A 17,919-nucleotide genomic window follows, 5' to 3' on the forward strand; every position below is an offset into this window, starting at 1 on the left:
ATATATATATATTCAGTTGAGTTTACAAAAGTTTACATCCCCCTTTCAGAATCTGCAAAATGTTCATTATTTTACCAAAATAAGAGGGATCATACAAAATGCATGTTATTGTATTTAGTACTAACCTGAATAAGATATTTCACATAACAGATATTTACATATAGAGAAAATAATAGTTGAATTTATACAAATGGTTCAAAAGTTTATTCTTAATACTGTGTTGTTACCTGAGATGGATTTGAGATCCATCTTTTCACACACAGTTTCCCACACAACTGAGGGGCTCATATGCAACTATTACAGAAGGTTCAAATGCTCACTGATGCTCCAGAAGGAAAAGCCATGCATTAAGAACATGTAACGTTAAGAACGTGAAACATGTAACAAACTTCTGTAGCCTCTGCAGGGCAGTTCTAAAAATTATATTTAGGCAAAATAAGAAAAATGTACGCCACCACCACCACCCCCCAATATATATATATATATATATATATATATATATATATATACACATACATATATATACATACATATATATGAACATGTTTTTGTGAGTGTGTTCAGCTTCCTGCTTACTTTCACTTTATTATTATTGTCAGTTTCAATTTTTTATTATTTCACCCCTGTGATATTCTTGCCCCTATATATGGCATGGGTCTCTCCTTCAGCCTGTTTTATTGTGCGTCAGGCAAAAAGTCTGATAACTAATAGTAATAGCATCTCTCTTTCAACCATATGATTTGATATCAGTTATGTCTGTAGCACAAACGATGAAGGATGCGTCAGTGACACAAAGCAAAGTTCAGTGCTTAGCGCTAGGGGTTTGTTTTGAATCCACAACCCCAAGTATATGAGCAATACTAGTAGTGTCATTTGCCATAGCACGTACCACTAACAACATGGCAGCCCCTCTTTTACAGTGAAAGGTCTATTGCTATTACAGATGCACACTTTTATCTCCAGCTGTGCTCTGTTCTCGTCTAGCCGACTGTGTTAGTCCCTGCCACAGTTCTGCCTCCGCCAAACACCAAGAATTCTCCATTTTTATTACCGGTTTGACGAGCGTTTACCATCCATAACGCTTTATTAAAAGCTGTATTTCAGAGCACAGCAAGATGCCGCAGACGCAGAAGTTTCAATTTTTTATTATTTCACCCCTGTGATATTCTTGCCCCTATATATGGCATGGGTCTCTCCTTCAGCCTGTTTTATTGTGCGTCAGGCAAAAAGTCTGATAACTAATAGTAATAGCATCTCTCTTTCAACCATATGATTTGATATCAGTTATGTCTGTAGCACAAACGATGAAGGATGCGTCAGTGACACAAAGCAAAGTTCAGTGCTTAGCGCTAGGGGTTTGTTTTGAATCCACAACCCTAAGTATATGAGCAATACTAGTAGTGTCATTTGCCATAGCACGTACCACTAACAACATGGCAGCCCCTCTTTTACAGTGAAAGGTCTATTAGAGCCAACGGCTCTACACAGATGCACACTTTTATCTCCAGCTGTGCTCTGTTCTCGTCTAGCCGACTGTGTTAGTCCCTGCCACAGTTCTGCCTCCGCCAAACACCAAGAATTCTCCATTTTTATTACCGGTTTGACGAGCGTTTACCATCCATAACGCTTTATTAAAAGCTGTATTTCAGAGCACAGCAAGATGCCGCAGACGCAGACAGCTCACCAGAGAGAAGGAGCAAACAAGAGATAGATAGAGCCCGACAGGAGAGCGAGGGAAAGAGGAAGTGAAGGATGACACTTGTTTGAGTGGGAGCAGCTGGGCGATTGCTAGCAGTAACTGAAGGTTTATGTCATGGGGATATGGACAGTCTTCTTCTCACTCGCCCACGGGCACTGAACGGCAAAGAAACACAGCTCTGCACACTCATACGCACACGCAAAAAGCTGTATTTCAGAGCACAGCAAGATGCCGCAGACGCAGACAGCTCACCAGAGAGAAGGAGCGAACAAGAGATAGATAGAGCCCGACAGGAGAGCGAGGGAAAGAGGAAGTGAAGGATGACACTTGTTTGAGTGGGAGCAGCTGGGAGATTGCTAGCAGTAACTGAAGGTTTATGTCATGGGGATATGGACAGTCTTCTTCTCACTCGCCCACGGGCACTGAACGGCAAAGAAACACAGCTCTGCACACTCATACGCACACGCGTGCTCGATGACCTCATTTACAAGGAGCTCTTGGAGACGATTACGACGGTGATTCGTCCCTCTCCTGAAATGTCACTGAAAAACTGGCCATTACATCATGTCACTTGAGGCTGCGCTCACCTCCTTACTGGGTGACTTTAAAAACAACATGAAATGATATCTGCAACCCATTTCGCTTTTGTAATGTGACATTTTTGAGTGAAGCAGAAAATGGTTTAGCGGAATGGTGATGTAAGGTGTGGCTTGACTGCATCCATCAGGATTTGATTGGATGCTGAAAAGTGGGCTATTATATTACAGCTAATATAGTTTTCCATACTCTAACAGTTTTGTTTACATCCAAGGGTGTCTATATCATAATACATGGAGAAAGCTTGCAGATAGAATTTCCATTTCCATTTTTTTTATAAATTATTTTATTCAGCAAGGATGCATTAAATTGATCAAACGTGACAGTAAAGACATTTACAATGTAACAAAAGATTGCTATTTCAAATAAATGCTGTTCTTTTGAACAACAAAGAATACTGAAAAAAGTTCACAATTTCCAGTCCAATATTAAGCAGCACAACTGTTGTGATAACAGTGATAATAAAAAGAAATGTTTCTTTAGCACCAAATCAGCATACAAAGAATACTGGAGAAATTATGTATTAATATTTGAATAAATAATACTGTATTAATACTTCACAGTATATTAATAGTAGTTTTTGATTTTTAAAATGCAGCCTTAAAGGGATAGTTCACCCAAAAATGAAAATTTGATGTTTATCTGCTTACCCCCAGGGCATCCAAGATGTAGGTGAATTTGTTTCTTCAGTAGAACACAAATGATGATTTGTAACTCCAACCGTTGCAGTCTATCAGTCGTATAATGCATGGCAATGGTAACAAAATCCATGAGAGTAAAGAAAACATTCAAAGACAAATCCAAATTAAACCCTGTTGCTCGTGATGACACATTGATGTCCTAAGACACGAAACGATCGGTTTGTGCGAGAAACCGAACAGTATTTATATAATTTTTTACCTCTAATACACCACTATGTCCAACTGCCTTGAGTGCGCGCACGGCATCCGGTGCGTGAGGTTTGTACGCGCTCTGGCGTAGTTTACGCAAGCGCCGGAAGTGATCTCTCACGCATATACATCACTCATTGTTTACACAGTGCACAAACATTGTAGGTACGACGGCTAATCAAAATGGTACTTACTTGCGCTTATCCGGATTGTTCAAACCGACTTAAAACTAAAAGATTACGTTCTCTCGCGCGAACTCATTCGGGAGTGGTGACTTTCCACGTATTCCCAACTTCTGAGCCTGCTCGCCTGAAGTTATGGTTGATTGCTCTTCGGCTGGATATCAACACACCCATTAACGTACTAAAGTTGTTGAGGGTGTGCAGTGATAATTTTTCCCCTGATGATTTTACATACCCAGGAGAGGATCACGTACGACTTAAACCATCAGCTGTGCCTATAGTTTTTCCACATCCAACTGAGGTATGTGAACAAGATCTTTGTATGTGTCCTTTTTATTTGAAAATCTGCCCTTACGAAAAGTAACAAATAAAATGAAGTTTTGATGTAATAAAACCATGTTTTTTAGTGGTTTACTTCCATTTGTATAACAACTGTTGTACTACAGGCACCATGTTTAAACTATGGTTAACCATGGTTTTACTACAGAGACAGAGATTTCGTTGCCCTCTGGCCTTGGACGTCGCCTCCAGTTTATACGTGGCAAGCTAAACACAACGAGCAAAACGCTGCGGCTCAACAGCATAGAAAAGTCTGGATCTTCAGTCAGGCAGGTGTGTGATGGGACACCCTCGGCAATGTCCTCGTCGGCGTCTTGTAGTTGTGGCTTTGCTATGCTCCATTCGTGACAACAGATGCTCTCCACTTCTGTTGGCATCTCACTTACTACAAAAACACCACCACTTTTGAAGAGATCTCTGTCTCTCTGAGGCTTGAAGACGTGCTGCTGCAGCAGATGCTTCCTCCATCTCTCCTGAGTTCTTGATCTGAGTATTCTGGTTCAAATAAATACGGTTGGACATAACAATCCATTGATATATCAAAATCGTCTTCCATTGTGATGACCTGTACATCTAAATATCTTTAGATCTTCACAGTGGCAGGGAACACGTCCGCAATGACTGTGCACTGTGTAAACAATGAGTGACGTATACACGCGAGAGATCACTTCCAGCGCTTGCGTAAACTACGCCAGAGCGCGTACACACCTCACGCACCGGATGACGTGCGTGCGCTCAAGGCAGTTGGACATAGTGGTGTATTAGAGGTAAAAAATTATATAAATACTGTTCGGTTTCTCGCACAAACCGATCGTTTCGTGTCTTAGGACATCAATGTGTCGTCACGAGCCGCAGGGTTTAATTTGGATTTGTCTGTGCATGTTTTTTTTACTCTCATAGATTTTGTTACCATTGCTATGCATTATACGACTGATAGACTGCAACGGTTGGAGTTACAAATCATCATTTGTGTTCTACTGAAGAAACAAAGTCACCTACATCTTGGATGCCCTGGGGGTAAGCAGATAAACATCTAATTTTCATTTTTGGGTGAACTATCCCTTTAAGAGACATGAGACTTCTTCAAAAATATATCCCTTAATCCTACCCCAGACCTAAACTTGACAACTACCTTACTATTAATAAGCAGCAAATTAAGAGTTTATTGAGGCAAAAGTCATAGTTAATTCAGCAAGCCCTTCACTAGAGTCAGTGGCGAGCTGTGACGTGCAAGGCAGCAGACTGTGGAAAATGCAAGTCTATATTTTATGCTTTTAAGATCCTCCAAAAAGAACTGGGTACTGCTAAAACATCTACTGTGATATTGTATTAAAGTACTTTTGATTTTTATGTTGCTTACAAAAACATTTCTCAAAATAGATGGCTACTTTTTAATGGCTGTCAATAGAGTGCTGCAAGGATGATGTCATTGTGTAGGCCAACCAGGAAGTTAGCTTTTGGATTATTGAAGAAAATTAGCTTTGTGACCAATAAACGTTCAATATACAATCACACTTTATTTTGGGGACCAATTCTCACTATTAAATACAACTTTTGCCTCAAACTCCTAATTTGCTGCTTAATTAATAGTAAGGTAGTTGATAATTTTAGGTATAGGGTAGGGTTAAAGGGTGGTCATGCAGAATAAGCCTTTAATATGTGCTTTATAAGCACTAATAATCCAACAATGTGCTAGTATTATGCATGCTAACAAGCAGCTAGTTAATAGTGAGACCCTAAACTACCCATGATACTTTCACATCGAGATTATCCAGATTATCCACAACATCCAAGATTATCCAGAAGATCCAGAAGTAAAAAACTAAAGTTAGGCTATAAACAAACGGTAACGCTTTAGTATAGGGACCAATTCTCACTATTAAGTAGTTGCTTACTAGCATGCCTTAATAACATATTGGCTGTTTATTAGTACTTATAAAGCACATGCTCTGCATGACCACATTCTATATCCCTAATCCTACCCAATACGTAACAACTACCTTAGTAACTATTAATAAGCAGCAAATTAGGAGTTTATTGAGGCAAAAGTCATAGTTAATAGTTTGTAAATAATGAGAATTGGACCTTAAAATAAAGTGTGACTGTCACTATTATTAAGCTTTTACTTTTTATAAAAATATTATTAAGCTTTGTGTTTTTATAAACACAAAGAGGCTGTAAACTCGGACTAGTGAGTAGATGAGTTTTCCTGTTTGACGTGATGATGTTTAGTGTCCCTGACACCCTCCATAGTCCCACAATTTGCGCTTAACCGGTTTGGGAAAATAATAACGTGATTAGCATGTCACGCATCAATTTAATTTTGAAGGTGTCTAGACAAATTACTTCCTGAAGGCTTGATGTGTCACGCCTGGTTAGGACACTGTGTTAGTTACTGTATTATATCCAGCCACTAGTGCAACAAGACATTTCATTGGTCATGTGGTTTGTAATTCCGTAGTGTTGTGCTCATAAGCCCCGCCCACATCAAAATCTCACTGATCAAATTTTGCTAGACATATCTGAATATTAAACATCAAACGTGCTTTGATTGACCAAGACTGCACAGTATTTTGCTTTAAGAGTGGACAGAGAAAATACAGCCGCTGGAAACTGGACATGTCATGTCTGGTTAGGACACAGTGTAAGAGTTAATACAAAACAGAAATAAAGAAACTGCTGTAGCTATTGTTTAATGGCTCATCTAGAGTCTTTAATGGAGGGCAGATATATATTGAGCACATGACATCAGCCCTTCAAGGCAAATTGCTTTCATGTACTGTTTTTCTAGGTCTGCTCCCCTTGCAGACAGTGAGAGGGAGACAGAGAGATTAAAAAAAAGCCGAAAGAGAGACAGAGAGAATATACTGAAGACGTCTCTACACGGCAAGCCTGTCAGGGAGGACAAACCTGCTGGTTACACTGGGATGGCGTACTGCCGGGTTTCCTGTCACGCACTCCTGTCAAAAAATACCAAATACACACTCGCTCACACACACTTTCTCAGGAAAGAAAGTGTTTACTGCACAAACTGTTCGGTGGCTCAAGATGCACACTGCCATCTCTCAGACTGGGAGTAACGCCACATTCATAGAGCCTGGTTTTTCCTTTCCGACTGTCACCGCACCAGGCGCTCACCAGCCCACGTACCACCCAAGGCTCGTCCCACGTAAATGATCTTTCCTCCATTTTAAGTCTTCATTATCATGCTTTCCGCTCTACCTCCACACCAACGGCATCTCTCGTGTCTTCTTTCACTTAGAGGGGTATTCTTGGCCTTAGTTTTAAAGCTGGTGCATCGTCTTCAAAGGCCAGCAGGATTAGGTTTCTGGGAAAAGCCTAAGCCCTAATGGAGGCTGTAGACCATATAGTCGGAAGCAGGAACCAGTAAAATAGTGAAAGCTTGATCTCCAAATGCTTTAAGTGTCGATAAAGTGCTGAAGTTGCTGAGACTTAATCACACACACACGCGCTCGTTCCATACTCCCATCAACCTGTCTCCTGCTCTCCAGCCTTTACTGGAAGAACTGACCTGAGATGGTGAATTGAACTGAAAATCACGTCAGCATTGATCGAGTCTCAAAGCTTAAGTGCAACTCAGGAGATTCAGCTCAGAGGAACATGTGAGAAGGTGCACACACTCAACTATATGAGGAATGAGCATGTGTCTGAATAAAGTTTATTTAACTTACAGAAACTATTTTTTCAGTGTACTTAAAGGTGAAGTATGTAATTTGTATATGTTAGGTGCCACTAGAGGCACAAAGTTGTAAAACTGTTTCACAAATGCTTGTTGTGTCTTTTTTTTATTATTGGTCCGATAGAAGCCCGACAGTCCCACCCCAAACTCACACAATAGAGTGCAACAATGGCTGTCCACTTTTTCATTGAACTTTGTTTCCGGAAGTATTTTTCCCATAGATATTTTTAAAAAATTATAAAGTCTTTGTTTAACAATTAAAAGCCATTAAGCAAACCAACAAGCTATGAGGTGAATCACATGACAAACTTCAGAGCTACAAGGCCGAGTACTTTATTGTGGTAAAGAACTACACTTCCATGAAGCATCATATAATTGAATTAAAAACGATGGGTAAATATGGATCTATATGATTGCATTTATTGTGTTTATTGGAAAACTAGTGTGAGATTCAAGAAATATTGATACATGTTTTTCTGCAGAATCATGGGTAATGTAGTTTTTACCAGTAATTCTGCTATAAAACATGACTATTTAAAAAGTAACTTAAAATAATGTGGACTGATAACATCAACAAAAGAGTATTCCATCGATTAACAACCTCGCAGCTCACAGTATGTCTGTTTTTAAAGGTTTATAAGTTATTTTTAAAAATCAATTCCCCTATGGTGAAAATGAAGTGGATTTTTACTACTGGAAACTAACTGTTATGCTATTTTTTAAGCCAGAATTTCTGTGTTGGGCTGGTCTGGATACTCAAGCAGACTACATCCGAAATCATGCAGTGTCAAAGCTTCAAGCTTCAGAATTTAAGCTCAAACAAACAGATCATTTGAAATACTCCTTTCGTCATACTATATAATATGTAAGTTGTTGTACTTTGACTCTGCACAAAAAATCAACCTACTAATGCCGTGATTTTACTCATTTCTGCAGTATTAACTTGGGTTAGGAACGATGATTACTACACTGAAAATATGACACTTTCCCTTAAAATGTAATTGTCAATGTATATGTGCTTAAAGAAAAAAATCAGGTGAAGAGCATTTGAAGTCAGTTATGAGAATACAGTCTTGCTGTATATATGTGCATTATATGTGTGTTGGACAGACTGGGTGAGAATTATATGCACAGCAATGACAAATGGGGTTTGTGTTTGTGTGTGTGTGTGTGTGTGTGGTCTATTGGTGTGGAGAGCCTGTGAAAATTTAAGCTCAAACAAACAGATCATTTGAAATACTCCTTTCGTCATACTATATAATATGTAAGTTGTTGTACTTTGACTCTGCACAAAAAATCAACCTACTAATGCCGTGATTTTACTCATTTCTGCAGTATTAACTTGGGTTAGGAACGATGATTACTACACTGAAAATATGACACTTTCCCTTAAAATGTAATTGTCAATGTATATGTGCTTAAAGAAAAAAATCAGGTGAAGAGCATTTGAAGTCAGTTATGAGAATACAGTCTTGCTGTATGTATGTGCATTATATGTGTGTTGGACAGACTGGGTGAGAATTATATGCACAGCAATGACAAATGAGGTTTGTGTTTGTGTGTGTGTGTGTGTGTGTGTGTGGTCTATTGGTGTGGAGAGCCTGTGAAGAAGATAAACGGTAAATAAATGGAGACGATTTCTATCTCGTCTCTTACAGGCCCACCGCCAGTACTGAGAGTGGGGGTAAGGGGTCATACTGATAATACCCATTAATGGCTGTCGCCACACAAACATTTAGCATTTAACCTCAGTTAGCGACAGATGCTAATGTGTCTCACTGCACCAGATCCTCAGCTCCAGTCCTGAAGAAGCCCGTGACAGAACGCTACTGTTGCAATACAAACTCATAAATGCTAGGCTGTTTCAGTGGGGTGAATGACTTTTGTGTGGCATTCAGACTTTTACATCAGACCTGACTTTCAATACAGTATCATTCAGCACCTGACGCACAATAGTATAGCTATTAGTATAGTACATGCTAACTATAGTTTACACAATGTCATAGTTACAACAGTTATTGTTTCAATAAAGTTGTTTATAAAAATGTGGCTGTTTTGTGAGGGTATGATTAGAATATCATGCACTGTACCAGGCTTTTAATGTGGTATTTCAAATCACTACAAACTAAGAATACCATAGTAATACCATAATAATCATCTGAAATTTTGTTATATTTATATAACCAGTATATTGTGGTATTTATATTATATAATACCATTTGATAATATTTGGATTTTTTTGTGTGTGTGTGTTTAGTAATTAAAAAATAATAAAAATGAATAATTGTATTTATTTATTTTTTTATATTTGTACTAATTTTGTTATGTTTGGTGTATTTTTGTTATGTATTAATGTTTCATGTTTTTTATATTATGATATAATTTTAATTATTTTTTATTTCTTTTACTTCTTTGTTTCAATTACTGCAAATAATTTTTTAATAATTTTACTTTAACAATACTAATGGTAACATCTAAAAACCAGGTTGTATCATGCATTAGTATTATCTATACAAAATATATAGTATATTATAAAGTATATAATATATAATAAATACTTCTTGTAATATTAATTTGGTGAAATCTATGACTACCATGGTTACTTTTGTTGCTGAACAAAAGGATAGAAAGGAGTCATAGTCGAGTTTGTTGTCATTTTTCACATTTCGAATGTATTCCACTTTTTGTTTTTGTCTATTGCTCTGCAATGTGAAAAAAGACAGTAAACCTGATTTTGCTTCAAATTCCACTTTGCTCAAGATACTGATATTGTTTGTAAATTTGAATGGATAAAATGTTCATTTATAGCTGTAAATGTATGTCCTTTTCAGATGCTTTCTTAAGAGCATTACACAAGACGTTTGTGTATTTGTTTGTTTGTAAGACAGGAAAAGAGAAATCAGAGTTTCAGCAGTCTTATCCTGTGAGGGTGAGTTATTGTCCCACAGGACATTAAGTCGGAGGACTCCTGAGGGCCGTTGCACTAAACGCAGCTTTGCTACAGTGTTTCCACATGTCTCATCACTTTCTCTCTCTGGGCACAAAGAAAGAGGGCTGGACATTTGTCATTGAAAGCCTGGCATATAACGAATGAGTGTGGAAGGGAAAACTGAGAAAGAAAAGTGAAAACATCGTAGCTGCTAGTAGGGATGTTAGCAAGTGTCACACCACCATCAGTTCCTCTCTCTCCCTTTCTCTTTCTATGAGTTTGTTGTCTGTTTTGCTCGTCTGCTTTGGCTGCTGTTTTTTATTCTTCTTTTAAATTGGAACACATGATCTCTTGCTAGTTTTTTTTTTGTTTTGTTTTGCTGTTTTGGAATTTTTTGCTCTTTTTGTTTAAGCGCAGTAAAATCTTTTTGAATTTTGTCTTTTCTCTTTCCCCCCCTTTTTGTCTTAACCCCAGGTCCGCTCACAAAAAAACACGATGAGTCTTCGATGAACAGACCGAGGGACGAAGGTATTTTTCTTGCATGTTTTTCCCTTTTTGTCTTGTTTTTCAGACTCTTTTTTGGGGGGCGGTTGTAATGTGTGCCATTATTTCTCTTGATTATTTTGTCTTGTATGTTTTTGCAATTTGCTTCTAGCTCAACTAGCCACAGGCACAAACACGTACATATGCTCAAGCATACATGCACTGATTCATGCACTAATTCATGCATTGCTGATGTGGTTATTTGTGCTGCATATATTTTAATTTCTTCTCAAAACAAATGATTCTTACATCATTTCATTACAACAGGCTTTTATTTTAGGAATAATCTCCCATCAACGGTTATTAAGATTTCATTATACGTTCTGTGTCCTTTTTGATGAATGGCAAAGGATTAGCCAGAAATCAATAAACTACAAATCCCATCAGCCCCCTGTGATTTAGTGCAATTTCATTGGCTGACATGCATCCAGCTGAGAATGCAGTAGAGTAGCTAATGCAGTAAGTCTATAAAAGACAACAGGCTGGATTTATTGCTTTTAAGAGCAGAGAAAAATATTTTCTGAATGTTCTAATAGTATTTAAAATTACTTAATATTATATCTTAATATTGCCTAGATTTTATTAATAAAAAATCTAAATAAATGCACTAATCTTATTGCTCATATTTTAATAATAAGGGGAAAGTTGCAGACTAGCTCTTGTTGTGTATATGTGTGTGTTTACAGCATATACTGTTGTGTCTGAGCTCATTTGTGTTTGTTTGTGTATGTGGGTGTCCTTGCACATGTGTGTGTGCATGTTGTTCACTCCATGTAACACACACTTTCATAGTCTCCACTAAATGTGTGTTTCTGTGTTGTGTTAAAAAAATTAAAAAAAAATCTGGCAGCTGTGGATGCCAGAAATTGACAGCATTTGGTGCCTGTATATTTTGCAGTTAATGACAGTAGGCTATATATATCTTAATTTGCCAACCCATAGGAAGTACTTAAATCTGCTTTGTACTAAATATATTGATGTTCATTATAATAATACGTATGGTCACATGATGGCGATGAGTTTATAAAAATCGGCCTTAACATAAACCACAAACGTATTCTCTAGTGAAAAATAAATATACTCAAATGTATTTGAAATACATTTATTTCATGCTAAGTATATACTACAAATACATTTACATTTGTATGTGCTTAATAAAAATACTCTGCAATTGTACTTTTAGTATACTAAACTGGTATGCTTAAAGTCTGCTAAATTGGAACAACTAATTTTGTACTTAATGCACTTTAATTGTGCAGAAGTAGTGTTGAAGTTCAATTAAAGATATACTGGAGTATATTTGATTGTGTTAAACTGGAACTATTGCAAGTAAACTGTAGGTACACTTTAAATATCTTGCATTTAAAGAGAGATATTATTCAAAGATCATACAAACCTCATCGATAGTGATATTAAAACACATTTTAGGCCTAATATTGTGCATTGTGCACAAGTATTACTCCAAATAAAGTTTAATTGTAAGTTTTTATATCAGTAAGTCTCAAGAAATGTGTCAGTAAATGCAAGTATGTAAATAGATTTGAACTATACTTAGTATGAAATAAATGTATTTTAAATATATTACTTTTTTACTAGGCTACACATTTTTAAATTAACTAAACAACATAAAATCTAACACATGTACATAGGTAATAAAATAAATCAGAATAAATATAGCTTTTTTTACTAACTCAAAAGTGCCAATTACAGTGAATGGCAACTGAGAATTTTAAGCTTCAGATGCAAAGTCACCATAAATGTGTTATAAAAGTCATCCAAACCTTCTGAAATCATACTTTGTGTTGTAACAGACCAATATTTTAAGTTGCTATTCACTGACAAATCTACCTAAACCCTAGTCTCACATAGTCAGATCTGAAGGCTCTGGACTCCATTCCAGCTATTCAGGGTCCAGGGACCAGCCAAGAGGCCATCTGACAGACATGTAAAGCAGCCGATCACAGTTTGATTTATTCAGCCTCATATTTTGGAAGGTGAAAATGTAAAGTTGATGTCCCTACAATAACAGGCCAGCGTACAACTACTAAATTAATTCAAGAACATTGTAAAAGTTTACTACAACAGTGGCACTGAGTCTGCCAATACTTTTGAAGGTCCAGCATTTAGTTGATCCTGTTAACTGATCATTGTCACAATTGTTAACACAACAACTTTCAGTTTCACAAAACCTTTCTGAATAAATTGTTCATGAATAAATTGAATAAACTGAATACAAAAAGAGCAACCAGGAGATTATTCAAAATGTCTTCTTTTGCATTCCAAAGAAAAATGAAAGTCGTGCAAATTTGAAACGAAACAAGGACAAGTAATTAATGGCAATCATTTTATTTAAAATAATGTTAATAAACATATTTTAATAAAAGCCACTTTAAAAAAAATGAGCTGATTGCCGTGCATTATTCTCCACATCTGAACCCTAAACACGTTTTGTCAAAAAAGCCGGTTTTGTCCACTTTCAAGGCATCGCGAGTTCACGTTTTACTGCAGAAGCCGACAAGCGCCCTTGTTGTTTTTGAACAATAGCCGATAAGTCCATTTTAGCGCATCAGCGCGCTGTGTTCAGGTCAGATGACAAGGCTACTTTCACTTTGAAAAGACATGCTAGCTGAGAGGAGTTTCGTCAAAGCTGACTAAAAGTGATCGAGGATGGATAATTTCGATGAACTTGATGAACCTGTGATATCTTCTTCAGGGCGAAAAAGGGAAATAAAAGCTGAAACGTTTTCACGGAATCTTGCTAAAGCAGCGCGTTACAATGGTGTGGGAAAAGATCTGTGTCTTGCGTGTAAATCACATCCATACAGTTTATGATCACAACAACAACAACGTTTGTCAGGCATCTACATTGTCATCTGAGGAAATTACAAAGATTAAAGAAAGTGTTTTTTTTTTACTCTAAAACATGAAATGTGGAGTTATCTGCGTTTGCCAAAAAACGACTGTTGGAGTTATCTGCTTTTGCTATAAAACAAACTTTTAATATGTAAAAAAAAACATACTTTCAATGAACTTTAATTTTGTAAATTACCTGTAGTTGTTTAAGTTATTATTACTTAATCAAAACAACCCAACTGCAGTTTGATTGATATTACTTGGAATGCGCAATAAAAAAAAACGTGATTTCTGAAAAGTTATCGGTTTTTGCAAATTAACTATTTGTCACGAGTTGCTACGGTGCGGGAACACGGAGCGAGGAATGAGGAGACCAGGAGTACTAAACCAAGGAATTTAATTTATTAATTTAAATAATTTATTCATATGGCGGGGAATCACACGTAGCACAAGGAGTAGACATCAACAATACAGGACAAAGAAACAGGGAACTGAACAATCTTTAAATACATAGACAAGTGGGACTATGGACTAGACACACCTGGATTCAATGGAAACTACACGGAAAACACCTGGGATTAAATCAACATAATCAGGACAGGAACAGGAAACTAACCAAATATGGGCATAGGAAACACATGGGGGGGGGTGAACAACCAAAGCTCAACATAACACCCCGCTCCGGAAGGCATGACGTCACGCCATATAACATCCAATGGGGAGGGGGGGTGGGTACCCGTTCGGGGCGCCATGACGGATCAGGGGACTCGGGAGGCCATGGCGGAACAGCATCCTCCAGCCCCCGCCTTGGCCTCTACGACTGGAGCCCTACTACTCCCCCCCCCAAAAAAATACTAAATTTACGGGGCTGTACTCGGGGCCTGGAGCCCTCCTTGGGCTTAACGGGGGATCAGGAGCCCTCCCTGGGCTAAACGGGGAAACAGGAGCCCTCCCTGGGCTTAACTCGGGATCAGGAGCCCGCCATGGGCTATACGGGGAAACAGGAGCCCTCCCTGGGCTTAACTCAGGAGCCCTCCGTGGGCTATACAGGGAAACAGGAGCCCTCCCTGGGCTTAACTCGGGATCAGGAGCCCTCCGTGGGCTATACCGTGGAAACAGGAGCCCTCCCTGGGCTTAACGGGGAAACAGGAGCCCTTTCTGGGCTTAACTCGGGATCAGGAGCCCTCCGTGGGCTATACTCAGGATCAGGAGCCCTTCCTGGGCTGAGCTGGGGATCAGGAGCCCTTCCTGGGCTGAGCTGGAGATCAGGAGCCCTTCCTGGGCTAAGCTGGGGATCAGGATAGCGCTTACGTGGTGCTGGCACTGGAGGGCGCTCTGGAAGAGCAGGCATAGCAAAGCACTTTCAAGGAGCTGGCAAAACTCGGAACAGAGTCTGACACTCTTCAAATATTCCATTAAATATTTTTGTAATTTTAGCAGATATATATCCCCTATCCACGGATATATGGATAGTGTAACGTGGTTCAAAGTGTGGAAGGAAGGAGGAGGGAACCGGCGAATGCTCAAAGAAAACTTTAATAAAATAAACAAACACAAAATAGCGCGACAGCCCCTCGCGGACGACTGTCGCGCACAAACAGAACCAAAACACAAAATAAAGTCCAGGCCTGGTCCTCTCTCGTCCAACACTGTCGTCACTCCTCCTTTTATCCTTCCGGAGCTCCTCCGTGGGACTCGAGACCGGTGAGTGGCGCAGGTGTTGGGCATTAGCATTTACTCCACCGGCCTCGCTCCGTTCCCACGGCTCTCGGCCCCGCCCCTCTCGTCACATACCCCCATCGCCCCTCGCAGGCCGGGTGGTACTCACGAGACTGCGCTCTACCTCCCCCCCTCTGGGGGAGCCGATCACGGCGGCCGCGGCGTACCTGGGGGTAAGGACAGACAGACGAGGCGAGAGAAAAGGAGACAGAAGGATGAGGAGAGACAGAGACGAGAGAGGGCAGAGAAGGAAAAAAAAAATCTTGTTCCGGTTCCCAGACACACTGCCGCTCGGCCCTCCACCAGCTGGGTAAACTCTTCCACGATGCCTGGCGGCGGCACTGGATAGCCCTCGGTGGACGGCCCGACACTCCTCCGTCGCCCGGTGGACGGCGACGGCTCCTCCGGGTTCGGGCAGCTGGCAGGAGTCCCCCATTCCCTGCTCCTCCCCATCATGGTGGATGGCAGCAGGCTCCGGCCTCAGGCGAACGGCGGCGACTCCTCCGCTCCCTTACGGATGGCCGCCGTCCGCGGCCGGCAGCGAGTTCGTCCGCCCCCCCGGCAACTCACTCCAGCCCACCGCCTCGAGCCTCCATGGCGGCAGACTGCTCCGTCATGCTCGATGGCACCGCGGACTCACCACAGTGGCGAGGGATCTCTGGCAACACTGTTGTCACTCCTCCTTTTATCCTTCCGGAGCTCCTCTGTGGGACTCGAGACCGGTGAGTGGCGCAGGTGTCTCTCGGCCCCGCCCCTCTCGTCACAGATAGTTTACCATAACTATCAGGATTATATCATATATGTTTTATAACTTTATTTATTTTTTAACTTTATTTAAATCGGAATTTTTTTATATATATAATATGTATATATATATATATATATATAATATATATATATTTATATATATATATATATATATATATATATATAACATATTTGAATAGGATTTCACAGTAAAATGCCATGTATTGTCTCATCAAATTTATATATATTAAGATAATAGATAGTTAAGCAATTACTAGGGTTTTACAGTATCATTATTCCGTGCTCTTTCCATTTAAAAGGATCACTCTCACTCTATCACTCTTTATAGCATACATGTCTGTGCATGTGCAGGGCTCGTGCTCTATGCACTGAGCTCTCGGATTCCGGGGCGTCTCTAATTGCAGAGGTTTAAATAGAGACACTGCCAGCTAATCCAATTTTGCGTCTATGAACACGGGAGAGAAGAGGAGAGGAAATGCACAGCAGCTACGGAGGAAAAGAGGAGAACGAAAGAGGAGAGATGAAAGAGAGGAGGAGAGGGGGAACGCTCAGATCACCAATTGAGAGCACGGAGGGGGAGAGATCGCTAAGAAAACGTCATGATAAAGACGAGTATATGATGAAATGACATTCATAGAGCTTTGAAAGTGAAAGAGGATGTGTGGGCGGCAGACAGGAACAAGAAGGGAGGGATGGTCGTGGTGCAAAAAGGTACATGTTCGCTCACGACACATGAGAGCCGGTGGCTCACGGGGACCCGGGTTCGAATCCGCCGAGTCCCAATCCCATTCCCGCATCTCTCTGCCTTACTTTCCTGTAAATAACGTCGAGTAAAGCCCAGTTGGAAAAGAACAAAAGATGGAGAGGTGTAGAAAGTCCCATAATGAGAGCAGAGAGGCAAAGATGAAGGCAGAGAGTTGAGGAGAGGGGGAGAGTAGAAGGAAAAGCAGGAGATCAGAGGGAACAAGGGAGGGGGAGGTATGGCATAGGAGAGGAAGAGAGATGCAGGCTTGGAGGAGGAGAGACAGAATAGTGTTCTTGTATTTTGAGTCTGTTTTGAAGCGAATAGGATACTAAGGCCTCTGTTGAAAGGATCTGGCCGTTGTGCTTGCTCTCTCACTCCCTCTCTCTCTCTCTCTCTCTCTCTCTCTCTCTCTCTCTCTCTCTTGCTCTATTTCAAACACTTTCCATCCCATATTGAGGCTAACGGATTGCATACGGTCTCTCTCTCTTCCTGTGTCTCGCCATTCTTCCCTCGCTCACTCACACTCACACACACACACACACACACACAAAGATTATACTCATGGATTCGTAAGCAGGGTTGGCCCAGATAAGATGTTTGTGGATTCTGTGTGCTTCTCTTCGATGCATCACACACAAAAAATATCTCAATACTGCAGCGGAAAAAAAGTCAGCTTGGAGAAATCTGCTTTTACAGCATTTGATTTTACATTTATTCAGTATTATTGACATTAAAGGGGTAGTTCACTCAAAAATGGAAACCCAAGCATCGTGTACTCACCCTTGTGTAATTTTCTTTCTTGGAACACAAAAGCAGATGTTTAGCTGAATGTACAAAATGCTCCATTTAGTGAAAGTGAGAGTTTTGTCACAGCTTTAGTCAGGCTTTATAAAAGCAGTTCAAATCCTCGTCTGCAATATTACAAGTCTTCTGTAATAAGACATGTAATTGTAAT

At 39.8% G+C, this 17,919-nt stretch overlaps 1 protein-coding gene across 1 annotated transcript in view; it reads left to right on the plus strand.

The window, feature by feature from the left end:
- The window catches only part of LOC107554306 (neuroligin-2-like), a 99,600-nt gene that overhangs the window by 49,498 nt on the left and 32,183 nt on the right, over positions 1–17,919 (plus strand). The window contains exon 3 of the mRNA XM_016236784.1: positions 10,811–10,864. Within this exon, the coding sequence (XP_016092270.1) occupies positions 10,811–10,864 (54 nt within the window). The remainder of the gene's footprint in view (positions 1–10,810; positions 10,865–17,919) is intronic.

This window comes from Sinocyclocheilus grahami, unplaced genomic scaffold (assembly GCF_001515645.1).
Source record: "Sinocyclocheilus grahami isolate Dianchi unplaced genomic scaffold, SAMN03320097.WGS_v1.1 scaffold497.1, whole genome shotgun sequence".
Taxonomy (NCBI): domain Eukaryota; kingdom Metazoa; phylum Chordata; class Actinopteri; order Cypriniformes; family Cyprinidae; genus Sinocyclocheilus; species Sinocyclocheilus grahami.